Source organism: Molossus molossus, unplaced genomic scaffold, assembly GCF_014108415.1.
Source record: "Molossus molossus isolate mMolMol1 unplaced genomic scaffold, mMolMol1.p scaffold_m16_p_10, whole genome shotgun sequence".
Lineage (NCBI taxonomy): Eukaryota > Metazoa > Chordata > Mammalia > Chiroptera > Molossidae > Molossus > Molossus molossus.
Window position 1 is genome coordinate 84,233,948 of NW_023425345.1, and position 13,743 is coordinate 84,247,690.

The 13,743-nt window shown below is 37.5% G+C and overlaps 2 protein-coding genes across 3 annotated transcripts in view; one reads left to right on the plus strand and one right to left on the minus strand.

Annotated features, from left to right (window-relative positions):
• CEP290 (centrosomal protein 290) overlaps positions 1-10,958 on the minus strand; it is a 101,058-nt gene extending 90,100 nt beyond the window's left edge. Inside the window, exons 1-8 of the mRNA XM_036251095.1 lie at positions 10,692-10,958; positions 9,990-10,119; positions 9,754-9,831; positions 8,672-8,741; positions 7,939-7,985; positions 5,814-5,957; positions 1,007-1,060; positions 112-264 (exon numbers count right to left, since the gene is read on the minus strand). Of these exons, the coding sequence (XP_036106988.1) occupies positions 112-264; positions 1,007-1,060; positions 5,814-5,957; positions 7,939-7,985; positions 8,672-8,741; positions 9,754-9,831; positions 9,990-10,091 (648 nt within the window). The 5' untranslated portion in view covers positions 10,092-10,119; positions 10,692-10,958. The remainder of the gene's footprint in view (positions 1-111; positions 265-1,006; positions 1,061-5,813; positions 5,958-7,938; positions 7,986-8,671; positions 8,742-9,753; positions 9,832-9,989; positions 10,120-10,691) is intronic.
• A 156-nt stretch (positions 10,959-11,114) lies between these two features.
• Positions 11,115-13,743, plus strand: part of TMTC3 (transmembrane O-mannosyltransferase targeting cadherins 3) — a 58,013-nt gene continuing 55,384 nt past the window's right edge. For both annotated transcript variants that reach the window (XM_036251597.1, XM_036251591.1), the window contains exon 1: positions 11,115-11,262. The gene's annotated coding sequence lies outside the window, so the exon portion shown is untranslated. The remainder of the gene's footprint in view (positions 11,263-13,743) is intronic.

Consider the following 13,743-nt stretch of genomic DNA (forward strand, 5'->3'; position numbering starts at 1 on the left):
CAGATTTATAACCAAAGAATTTAAATGTAGGGCTAAATAGTATATTTATACTATAATGAAATTAAAGTTTTATAAGAATCATTGCCTTGAATTGACTTCTATCCATTTTACCTGAATTTCATCCAGATATTGAACAAGTTCATAGTTTTTTTTAGACAATTGTGATCGATAGTCACTGTCTTCTCCTCTTCTTGTTAAAAGTGTTTCTTTTTGCGAATCTATTTGTTTCTGATAGTCAATCACATCTTGACGAAGCTGTTCATTCTAAAGGTAGAAAAAACACAGTATTCTATTAAAAAAAAATCCAGAAAAACAAAATTGTATACTCTAGTGATCTCAAAACATATCTTAAAATCCCCAGATTTTATCACCCTTAAAGCCTCACCTTTTTCTTTAGACGTTTGTTCTCCAGAAAATGACAGGAAAGGGTAATTAGAAATGAGAAAGGCAATATATAATTAAAAATAATAATTAGAAATTTAAAAAAAAAGGGGAAATTCTAGAAGTATGAGGTATTATTTTGGATAAACAAAGAAAGTATGAATATTACCAAAAAAAAACAAAGAACATCTTGATTATGTTAAAAAGATAAGAACTCCTATCAGGATAAACAATGTACAAACATTATTTGGCTCAGAAGAACCAAATAATAATTAGATCTAACAACATTTCATGAACAAAAATTTTAAAAGAATGCTGGATAAAAATAAGAGAAATAGGACAGAAATCCAGTCATACATTCAATTAGCAAACTAGTAGAGGATAGCTTATAAAACAGAGAGCAAGATTTATCCACATAGGTCTAAGAGATGAACGTAGAGTTAATGGCCTCACCTCTAGATTTATTTTCTAATTCCCTGAAACAAATTCATATCAGAAAATCAGCCAGTTGAAAACATCACTTACTTAGATGATTCCAGTTCAGGTTACAGCATAAATTTATGAAAACTATTTTTTTACAAGTATATTTGTTGAACTACCACAGCTACTAAAATTTTTTACCAACCTCTCTTCTTAATTTGCTGTTTTCATGTTCTGCTTCTTCATTCCGAAGAGCGAACTAAAAGAGCAAATAAATAAATAAAATTTAGCAGTAATTCCACATAATGCCAGGTTTTTACCTAATCAATTTACATTTTAAATCTCCAATAAAGTAGAGAATAATTAATTACTAAGGACTTCATGTCGATCTAAGACATAAAAAATAAGAGAAAAATTTTGAAAACTAAGAATTAGGAAGGATTAAAACAGGTTGAGTTTAAAAATTATAAAAGCAAAAAACTCTAACCAAAGGATACAGAAAACAAAAAAACATTACTCCCTTCCCACAGCCTAATAATGAGTAGTGTTCTATCCAAGGTCTTCATCATCTAGCAGCTGTTCAATGTCAGGGCTAGAATACTCTTTGCTCTCAGTGAACATTAAATTATTTATAAAGATAAGGCAGTACAACATAATTGTTAAAAGAAGCAATCTGAAATCAGACTGGCCTAGATTTGTTTATACACCTTGTCCAACAATTTCTAGTAAAGTGTGAACAAGTCATTTAACATCTCTGAAATTCAGTTTTCTCATCTCATATGTTGACATAAGAATTAAATACGATGTATATAAAGTCCTTAGCACAAAGCTGAATGAATGGAACAGCAAACATTTTGAAGTGTTGTTCTCCACATATAAATGATTTCATCTGTGACTCTTTAGTTTCCCCAAAGAGGCACATATACTATTATCATGGATATTTTTTTTTAATCCTCACCTGAGGACATTTTTTTTTTTCCATTTTTTGTTCAGATAGAGTGGGAGGGAGGGAGAGAGAGAAACATCGACGTGAAAGGGACACATCGAGTGGTTGCCATCTGCACGACCCAACCAGGGCCGGGGACAAACTGCAACCAAGGTACGTGCCCGTAGCAGTAACCGAACCCGGGTCTCTCTGGAACGCAGGCTGACATGCTAACCACTGAGCAAAACCGGCCAGGGCTATCATGGATATTTTTTTCACCTATTATTCAATCCTATCCCTCCTATAACCTTTCACTTTTCTGTTTTTCCCCCTTATTTCAAGGAGAAGACAGATTCCCAATGGCTATAATAAATAACCAATAATAAATAACCAATCAAAGCCTATAATAAATAACCAATCACAATATATGATCCTTGATTAAAAGTTGAATAGTAGGTGGGGAGACTATGAAGGACATTATTGAGTCAAAAGAGAAAATATGAATATGGACCAGATATTAAATAACAATATTGGAATAATATTGTATTTCCTTAGTATGCTAACTATATAGCAGTTATGTTGGAGAATACCTTATTTTTCAAGTGAAACATATTGATATATTTAAGTATATATTAAGTATCACAATATCTATAATATTTTAACACAAAGTATAAGATCTGCAGTCAACTCTCAATGGCTCAGTGAAGACAGAGAGACAGAAATGTCTGTGTGTACAGATACACAGAATGCTAAAGCAAATGTGGCACAATGCTGACAACTGCTGAATCTATATGAACAGTATATGGGTGTTATTTTTCTTACAATCTTTATGAAGACATGCAAGTTTTCAAAATTAAAGTTTAAAGAAAGATCATAATAAAATGCAAATCTTAAAAGTTACCTATTATTATTATATGGGAGTCAAGAAACGGTCTTGCTGTTTTGCATTGAAACATTTTGACAGGCAGAGAGACATCAAGAACTTAAAGCTAAAGCATTTACCACTACTGATGCCCTTTTTTCCCTGGGTTTTTGAAACATCACACTCTTGATATTTGTCCTTTCTTTAGCTGTTCCTTGAAGCACCTCTTCCTATTTCATTAGACATTTCTATGTCTCAGAGATGTGCCTAACAAGGATTTCTATGGCTTCAACATCTAGACTGATGACCCACAAATTCTTCCTCTACCCAGTGTCTCTCGTGAATTCCATATCCACAGATAAATCCTTTCTGAATATGAACACAGAGACCTCAAACTCAGTATGTACAAACCTGAAATAATAATTGCAAATGTAAACTCCTGTGTCTCTTCTAAGTGAATGATACTATTCACCTATCCAATGGCCCAACCCAGAAAATAAGGTGGACTCCTCATTCCTCCCTCTTCACCAAGAACCAATTACACATCATGTCCAATTATATCTACATCTCTCAAATGTGTCTATGTCCCTAACCCTCCTCAGTCATCACTTTAATCTACTGCCTGAAATGTCTCCTAATTAGTCTTTATCCTCTTCAATCCACTCTCTACAGAATAAACTTCAAAAAGTAGAATTGATCATGATATCCCTATGTTCAAAATTCTTCACTGGCTCCTTTTATTTATTTTATTTATTTTTTGGTACATGCTCCTAGCGGGAACCGAACCCGGGACTCTGGTCCACAGGCCGACACTCCAACTGCTGAGCCAAACCGGCCAGGGCTCCTTTAAAAAAAAGATCAAATTCCTCAGGAACAGGCCTTTGCTTATCTCTCCAAGGGATCATAAATGTTAAAACTGGAAGGCAGGATATAGTACAGTGGTTAAGAGCACAGACTCTTGAGTAAATTTGGATTCAAACCGTGGCTTAACCACTTAGTTGTGTAACTATGGGCAATTACCCGTTCTGTGACTCTGTTTATTCATCTATAGCATGAAGGAGATGTCACCTATTTCACATAAGTATCAAATGATAATCAATGCATATAAAGTGTCCGGCACATTGCAAGGACTCTGTGATAGCTATTTTCATCTATCTTCCAGCCAAAATAAATAATTGTAGTTTCCTGACCACACCTTGCATACATATCTTACTTCTCGGTCTTAGCAAATGCTGTATCTTCTATTCAGAATGCCCTTTTCTTTTTTCTTTTTTTTTTTTTAATCATCCTCACCCGAGGACATTTTTCCATTCTTTGTTCAGGTAGAGTGGAAGGGAGAGAGAGAAACAGAGAGAGAGAGAAACATCAACGTGAAAGGGATACATCGAGTGGTCGCCACCCGCACAACCAACCAGGGCCGGGGACAAACTGCAACCGAGGTACGTGCCCTTAGCGGGAACTGAACCCAGGTCTCTCCGGACCACAGGCCGACGCTCTAACCGCTGAGCCAAACCGGCCAGGGCCAGAATGCCCTTTTCTTAACCACCATGTGTATCCCATTCTCTTTGCCAGGCTAACTCCTACTTCAGGTCTCAGTTTACAGATCACTCCCTCAAGACTGATGTGGGTATTACTCCCTAGAGTATCCCAAAATATTCCTATAAATATATCTACCCCTAGAGTATTATTGTATTATCACTAGGTTACAATTATTATTGATTGTGAACATCACTGATAAACAGAATACAGTTAGATGCCCACTATAACCCTAGCAGTTAGCACTTTATCTGGCATACTGTCAATACGCAGTAAAACTGAATGACTGGTTACAAAGAAGAGACTGTTAAAGTAACTAATAGCCATATTCAATTTTAAGAAACCAAGCAGCTGCAAAGACATATAGGCCACATATTCAAGTTTTCTGGGTGTGTGCCTATGAATAAAGATAGTAGTCTAAGGCAGGAATGAACAGGTAGTTCTGATTAGCTAAAGGTGTGTGTTAGGAGTAGTAAGAAGTTGATTAATATATGGGCTAGACAGAAAACCACACAGACAAACATCCCCTTAAGCAATTTAATTACTGTATAGCATAGGTTGGATCCTTTATGATTGTTTTAAAAATCTGTAGGTCTGTTATGTTTTACTGAGTAAACAAAACAGATAATGCTCTAAGAGTTTAATCCTAACCTTTAGGTGATATCAATCTATACTTTTTCCATTGCATGACTCTTCCAAATTAAACAGTAAAATAAATATATCAAGAATGGGGATGCTTTTTTTTACAAATCAATTTATGATGGATTCTCTTTAAACAGCAAATGACCTAATAATCACTGTTGTTTACTTAAAATTTATAACCACTTACTTCTAAGAGAACAATCGATAAAATAAGATTATCAGGATGTAAGACAACAATGACCTCCTAAAGGACACAAAAGTAGAAAAAGCTTCTGGGCATCAGGGATGGAACAGTTACCACAATCAGGCATCAAATTCTATACTAAGTTTACTGCCACTGAGCCAAAATTAAAAACATGTCATTTTCTGACATGAAATATAAGTTTATCTACAAAGAACAATTTTTCCACAAACAAAATTTAAGTGAACACAGCACAAATTATTTTATATGGACCAATATAAGAGAATATCACAAATTATGCTTATATAAAAGATGAAATGTCACATTTAAAATATGCACTGATTTACAAAGTCAACACAACTTTTTAAGAACCTATGTGTTGTATAAAGTGAAGCACACCTGAAATCAAGAAATCTGATTAAGCATTATTGAACATATCACTAAAAGATCAATTTCTAAGTCTATTAATATAAATAAATATAAAAAATATCTTTTCCCCCAAAATAAACTATAGCAAATTAAAAGAATCAATTTTTTGAATGCCTATTAATTTCTTCATACCAATTTTCCAGACCAAATCATCAATTTTATGTAAATAATTCTAGTCCTGAGAAAAATGTACCTCCAAATATAAAGAATTAATCTAATCTCCAAGTCATAGTCAGTAGAAGTACCTGATCCATTATATTTTGAAGACGTGATGACAACACAACTGTGAAATGAAACCTTAGAGATAAGTATACATGAATTTTCACATATAAATACAACCAAAAAATTGATATTGTTGTCAATAATTATAAAAAGCATGAACAGATGCTTTTTAGGTAACTTGAACAGGTAAGATTCACTGAAAAAATGTGCCTCACTTGTTCATTAACTTTCTTCTCTTTCTCCAGCTCCTTTTCCATGTCCTCCAGTTCTCTGTCTTTTTGCTCCAATTGCTTTTCAAGTTGGCGAATTTCATCACGTAAAAACCGAGTGTCACGTCCACCTGTGGACTGTAGTGCCATCTTAAAGGGATAAACCAAAAGTATAAATTAATCCCATTATATTTGGAGATTCAAGTGAATCTATAACAAATAATTATATTTACTTTAAATGTGTATTATAATGTTTCAAATCACATTAGCTTACGAAACATTTTTTTAAATTTAGCTTATTTAAAATTTAGTTTGCAGGTTGACAACCCAGTAAGCTTTTCCTGAGCCACCCAGAGCTATGAAGAGTTAACCACCAATTACTGAGGCTCTTTTATAGCTTCTGAGCCAGACTAAACTGCAAGTCACAGAACACTGATGATGAACTATCTAGGTTTTCCCTGAGCATCGAGGCTCTGAAACCAGGCTACAAACCACCGAAGACTCCATCCGTCACTGAACCTTGGTATTCTTAACCTGCCCTTACTCTTACACCACAGACTATTTAAACAAGTGTTATCCAACATGACTTCCTAAGATAATGGAAATGTTCTCTGCACTGTCCGGTATAGTGACCACTATCCACTGTAGCTATTGAGTACTCGAAATGTGGCTAGTGAGACTGAAGAACTGAATGTTTAATTTTAATGATAATGAATTTAAGTGTAAATAGCCACAAGTGGCTAGTGCCACTGTATTGGACAGCCCAGACTTTGATTATATTTAAAATCTTGCAGCACCCCAACCTGCAACTTCCAGGCTATCATCACATGAATATTACAACTGCATAAACGTCAGCTGTTTTGAATCTCAAATGATACCCAGCTACCAGATCTCTACCTATTCATGATAGCAGCAAACTACCAACTTTCCAATCACTTGCTGGCAAAATTCGTTGAGAATTTTTGGCACATGGCTCATAGTCTCCCATCAAAAGCATCTCTAAGCAATATTTATATCTATATAACTTTCATTCTTGGACTCTTTTTTTTTGTTATTTGCTTCTTGAATTCAATATAACCTCTCACTTCCATACCCTCACCCACACCCACACCCACACCTACACCAGGACCCTGTCCAAGAAGGAACATTCTCTGCTTCATTTCCAGTATGCCTGCCTTTGACCTCACAGGAGCCTTTAATCCCTCAACTACTCTTCTCCCTAACTTTCCCCACACCCCAATGTTGACTTCCTTGCCTATTAAGCTGGGATTTCATACTCTTTACTTCAACCACTTTCTTAACAGTATCTCCAACAGCTCTGTTCTTCTATTTTACAGCAACTCTCAGGCCAAACACCAACACAGAATGGATCACACTTCAAAATTCACCAAATAAGTATTCATTGAGACTGGTTGGCATTATCCTAGAAGCTGGACATACCGTAGGGAATAAAAAATAAAGTTTATATAGTTAACATAGAAAAGAATCTGGATTTGAACTCAAATTGTCTTACTCCAGATCTAGTAATCTCTAGCTCATTCTCCACCATATTCCAAACTATATTCCAAACTTTATCTGACTTCCTTAAAATTGGACCATACATCAGGAGATTTAGCAGATCACCTTCTCTCCATTTCCTCAACTTTCAGGCACTAAACCTACAAACTAAAGGCTTCTGTACACATCCATTCTTCCTCCCTTCCTCCTTTTAAAGTCTAATCCATTTGTATCACAATCCTTCCTACATTCTCGCAGTTCTCAATATAACCCATTCCTTAACAATACATTCGTATTTTGGCTCTGGGCTATTTTAAAAAGCTGCTTCTTCTACTATTACCCTCTGTATATATTCCTCACATTCCCACTTGTCTCACTCCACTCATTACCACTAATCCTTTATATACTCTCTACAGGATTATTGAATGTTTTTATTTTGTTCACAACTAGATGCTCAATTCTTAATAGAATTTAAGGTACATAATAGGCATGTAAAATACATACTGAACAAATAAGTATGAAAACAATATAATTCTTGTGATTTTTCCACCCAATAATAATAAAAAAATATGAAAATAACAATTCTAAATAATAAAATTAACAATTACACCCTAGGAAATACAAAAGGACATACCTCCAGTTCATTTTCCAGTTTAATTACTTTAGTTTTTAATTGATTTTCTATTAAAAAAAAAGATAAACATTTCAATTGGTCAGATTTATCAAGCTTTTAAATCAATTTCAATAGAATAATAAATTATTTTTAAAGATTCCATCATGACTGTAACAAGGTAATATAAGAGAAAAAACCTATTTTATATAAGACCCATAGAGTAGAAGCTATCTTTCAAAACAAATTGAGTATACAAATTTTATGGACTATATTAAAGCTAATTCTCTATTGCTTAGTGAATAAATGGAATCCACAATCTATATCATACATTTTTTTTTATTATTGTTGACACTATTACAGATCCCCCCACATACACACATACTTTGCCCACCTCCCTCTGGCCTTCACCACACTCTTGTCTCTGTCCATGGGCTTTGCATATATGTTCTTTGGCTAATCTCTTTTTCTAAATGCTCCCCCAAGGATATTTTTCCATTGATTTTCAGATATAGTGAAAAGGGGGATAGAGGGAGGGAGAGAGAGAAAGAGAGAGAGACAGAGAAACATTGATGTGACAGAGACACATTGATTGGTTGCCCCCTGCTCAACCCCAACCCGGGCTGGGGGATCGAACTGCAACCGAGGAATTGAACCTGCAACTCTTTGGTCCATGGGCTGAAATTCTAACCCCTGAGCCAAACAGGTCGGGTAGGGCTAATCTCTTAACACCATAAATTTTTTCTAAGGTATTTACCAAATTTTGCTTGTTCTTCTCCAGCTTTATCAACTTCTTCCAAAGCTAGTTCTACTTCTTGAGCTTTCATCTAAACATTTAAAAAAAAGTGACTGTAATATGCCTTTACACCAAAATGTAAGAACTGAAAATAAGAACTGTGTTTGCTCTCCCAATACTTAGTGTCTGAAGCCCCTGTCTCGTGGCAACAGACATTCAATAAATATTTGTTAAATGACCACTACATAATTTTCCTTTTTAAGGCCATAATTTTTAGATTCTTAACAGTTTAAAACACCTTTGTTTCCTCTTTTTCTCTCGAGTCTTATATCCAGTATTGCAACTTTTCCCTTTGTAATGTTTTCCACTATCTATTTTCTTCTCTTCTTTTCCATTCTAATTGTCATTATTCTAGTCCATACGTTTGTGTCTAATCTTTTTCATACTGTTATGTCGAAACTGCTTCAATTCCCTTCGATTTGTCCTATTAACCTACCTAGGTTAGCCTTCCTAATGCATATTTTTGTATCTATCAATTCTGACTCAAAAACCTTTAATGAATCCTCATTGCTGACAGCTTAAAATATAACCTGAAGTTCTTAACAAAGCTGTCAAACTACAGATACCACCATCTGTTTCCTCTGCAAGCTGCTATAAACTTTCTGCACTTGTCTCCTTAAATGTAAAGAACAGGCACATTTTCAATTCCCAGTTTTTATTTATGGTAACTTCCAGCTCTAGAGTCTCCTTAACATTTTTCAACTGCCTTCCATTTACCTAAAACAATATCAGTCTTTGATCTTTACGAGGTCTTCTGAAACTCTCTTTCCCTTCTAACAAATCCCTATAGTAGCCATCTACATTTTTTATTTCTATTTCAGGATTATGCTAATATAATTAACACAGAACCTCCCTGTCATTTTTAAGCACACACATTCTATTTCCCCTACATATTCTTTCAGGAACTTTAGAGCAAACACTAGCAATGTTTGGATATCACATTTTTAGTGGTTACTTAGCTATTACAAAGTACTAACTTATTTAAGAACATTCTTAAATGTCTCTAATAGTCAAAGCTGTTATTAAAACTACTACATACAAACCTTCATTAGTGACTGAGTAATTCTGAAAAGGTGTATCAAATTTTCTTGACTTTCACTTTTTAGCTCATTTACTTCCACCTAAGTAAACAGAAAAGCAACAATTTTATATTTTATAACACTTAAGCAAAATATGAACATTTTTCCAGTTAAACCACTCACTGATTTCGCAATTTAACTTAATCACAGTTGTGTGTGTGTGTGTGTGTGTGTGTGTGTGTGTATAATCAATTGAGTACCTTAGATAAGGAAACCAATAAATTATCTGCCAATTCTTCTTGACGAGGCAGGTCATCTGGGTCAACTTTTACTATATCTTTCCAGTTTATATTAGGTGGCATCTTGAATTCTTTAACAATGCTTTATCTTCTGTAACACAACAGGTAGCTATTAGCAGTTTCAAGGTAAACAGCATTATTGTTTCAACAGCAATTTAGTTTTTATAGATTACATTATTGTAACTACGGTGTGGCTCCTTAAATGTGTAACAAATATGTAGGTGAAATAGCCTTCATCAAAAGAACAGCAGTTGGCATAAACCATCAGTTACTGTACTAGCTAAAGAAACTATGACAGTTCACTGGCTCAACTAATCTAGGTCAGAGCTGAGACTGTGTGTCCCCTTCTCCGCCTCTTTACCACCAAGGCGCGCGAACATCTATCTAATGGTGCCACGCGCGGGGGTGCTTGGAAGGCTGAAACTGACCCCTAGGAGAAGCGGGAACTCGAGGGTGGGGTGGGGTGGAGGGAAGTGCAGAAAGAAACGACTGAAATGAGTGCATTTGGGTCAGAGTAAACAGGGCTGAAGCAGGAAGGCAGATAGACGGACTGCCGACCAAAGACGAAGGGGCGGGGAAGCTCGACTACAGCACAGGGGCCCTGAGGCTTAAGAACCTGCGTGGGGAGAGATTCGCTGCTCCTGCTCATCAGGATCCACCCACCAAGCCTGGCAACCAGCGGAGGTTTCTCATCTACCGCATTCACCAAGCCGGCCCCGCAGCTATGCCCGACGGCTCCCCAGCGCGGTTTCAACCGGACAGCGGATCCCGCCAACTTGTTCCGTGCAAGCCACAGCGGCGGCGGCTGCTAGGCGACACCATTCCCCACCCAGCCAAGGCTGGAACAACGTCCCGGATGCAAAAGGAGCCTACATTTCACGACGGTGGGTGATGCTTTGCGATTGGAATCCCCAGAGATGTCCCTGGACTCTGCGTTACGGACTACGGGAAGGCGTAGGAGCCGGACTCCCAATCCCAGCGTGCAGTTCTTCCTAGAGGCCTGTGCATGCTGGGAACTGAAGTCCCTGAGAAGCGGAGGCAGGCCTTTCCCGGCGTGCAATGCGGGAGGCTGCGACCGAACCGGGGCGGCGGGGGATCCACCCGGAGGCGGGAGGTGCAGCAGCGGCTGATCGCGTCTGCGCTGCTGACCATGACTGTCCCTTCGGTGGCGTCGCTCGCTGGCCCGCTTCTCCTGAGTTTCCCCTAAGCCATCTCCTGCTGGAACCGCTCCCAGGTGAGCCCGGGCGGGCGGTCTGCGGCGGGGGAGGAGTTTGGGGGAGCGCTCCCGGCTCAGAGAAGCTCCTGCCATTGGGGTGGAAGGGCCCGGGCAGAGTCTGGAGAGGTGGGAAGACCCCACTTTCTCTTCAGGTGTTCGCACGCTACGGCCTGGTGGTGCTCTCTGGAAGAAGAAGAAAAAAGTTTTAGCCTTTCTGTTGTCAGAATCTCTCTGTACAATGGAGAGGGGGCCGCGCGCGTCATTTGGGCTCCAGGGAAGACTTGAGACGACACCGCATCCTCTGACCCCGCCCGCCTTACCTGTAGCGCCTTTATCTGTGCGGGTGGGGAGTTAGCCTGGAGTGAAGGCTTTGGGGAGAGGTTGGAACCTGCTGGGGTGGAGAGAGAAGGGGCCTAGGTGCGGAATTCACCATTCCTGTTGCTGTCATTTACTTGGTTACGCATGGTGCCCGTCTGTGAAGGCACCTTCTCTGGTGTTGACGACTCTTACTTACCCTGCAAGTTTTGCCCATCCCTCTGCTTTCTGAGTGTGATACACCGCAGGTCACTTTCTCAAGAAGCTGTAGACGTGAACTCTAAATGTCATTTTCAACTGTTTGGACTAGTGTCTCTCATCTTATCTTTTTTTTTAAGCACTTCTTTTCCTTACTGTAATTGATAAGTTTTCCAACTGAAAGTAAATAATAGGTTTCTTTCCGAAATACGTGGTTTGGTAAATAGCTCAGTAGAAATGGCTTAGTAAAAGAAAAGCAAATACTGAGTTTTGAGATATGTGTTTAAGGACATTCATCAGATTTGTAGGATTGATCATTTTTCCTAATCCTTTACTGAAATATACTATGCCAGATACTATTCATTATTTTTTTTGTTTTAACTATGCTTTATATTATATCTGCAGAACTTGTAACTGGAAATTCAGAACTTTTGACCAGTTTGCCCTTTGTTTCTACGAGTTCGGTTTTTTTGTTTGTTTGTTTGTTTGTTTGTTTTAGAGTCTACCTGTAAGTGAGAGCATACAATTGTATCTCTCTCTATCTGACTTATTTCATTTTGCCTAATACCCTCAAGGTCCATTCATGCAAATGGCAAGATTTCCTTCTTTTTTATAGTAATTAATATTCCATTGTGTATATACACCACATTTTCTTTATTCTTCTCTCCAGGACACTTAGGTTGTGTCTATGGCTTGGCTGTTTTAAATAGTCTGCAATTACTATAGAGGTGCAGATATTTCTTCAAGAATGATTTCATTTCCTTCTGGTATCCAGAAGTGGAATTAGGGATAATATGGTGGTTCTTTTTTTGAATTTTTCAAGGAACCTCCATATTGTTTTTCATAGTGGCTGCACCAGTTCACATTTCCACCAACAGTGCACCAGGGTTTACTTTTCTCTACATCATTGCCAACACTTACCTCTTGTTTTTTGATGACAGACATTCTAACAGGTGTAAGGTGATATCTCATTGTGGTTTTGATTTGCATTTCCCTGATGATTTGTTTTCCTCTACCTGTTGGCCATTTGTGTCTTGGAAACAGTTCCTGTGCCCATTTAATTGGATTATTTAGGTTTGGTCAGGGCATGGTTTGCTGTTGAGTTGTATGAGTTTTTTATGTTATTTGAGTGTTAGCCCCTTATCAAATACATATTTGCAGATATTTGCTCCTATTCCATAGATTTTGTTTTCATTTTGTTAATGGTTTCTTTCGCTGTGCAGAAGCTTTCCAGTTTGACCTAGTCAGTTGTTTATTTTGGCTTTTGTTGCATTTGCTTTTGGTTTTAAATCCAAAAAAACTATTACCAAGACTGAATGTCAAGGGGTTACCCCCTGTTTTCTTCTAGGAGTTTTATGATTTCTCTTTAAGTCATTTTGAGTTGATTTTTTTTTTTTTTTATCCTCACCCGAGGACATTTTTCCATTTTTTGTTCAGGTAGAGTGGGAGAGAGAGAGAGAAACAGAGAGAGAGAGAGAGAGAGAGAGAGAGAAACATCGATGTGAAAGGAACACATCTAGTGGCTGCCACCCGCACAACTGACCAGGGCCGGGGACAAACTGCAACCGAGGTACACGCCCTTAGTGGGAACCGAACCCGGGTCTCTCAGGACCGCAGGCCGACGCTCTAACCGCTGAGCCAAACCGGCCAGGGCTTGAGTTGATTTTTGTAAGTAGTGTAAGACAGCAGTTCACTTTCATTCTTCTGCATGTGGCTCTCCAGTTTTCCAACACCGTATATTAAAGAGACTATCCTTTCCTTGTTGTATACTCTTGGTTATTTTGTTTCTGTGCTATCCTTTTTATTGATCTATGTGTTTGTTTTTATACCAATACCATACTGATCTAATTACTGTAGTTTTGTCATTAAATCTTAATAGCAATCCAATGAAATAGGTGCTTATATTGTCCTCATTTTCCAACTAAGATAAGAAGCTGAGGCTTGAAGAGGTTAAGTGCTCTGTTCAAATTTAAATAATGCGATTAA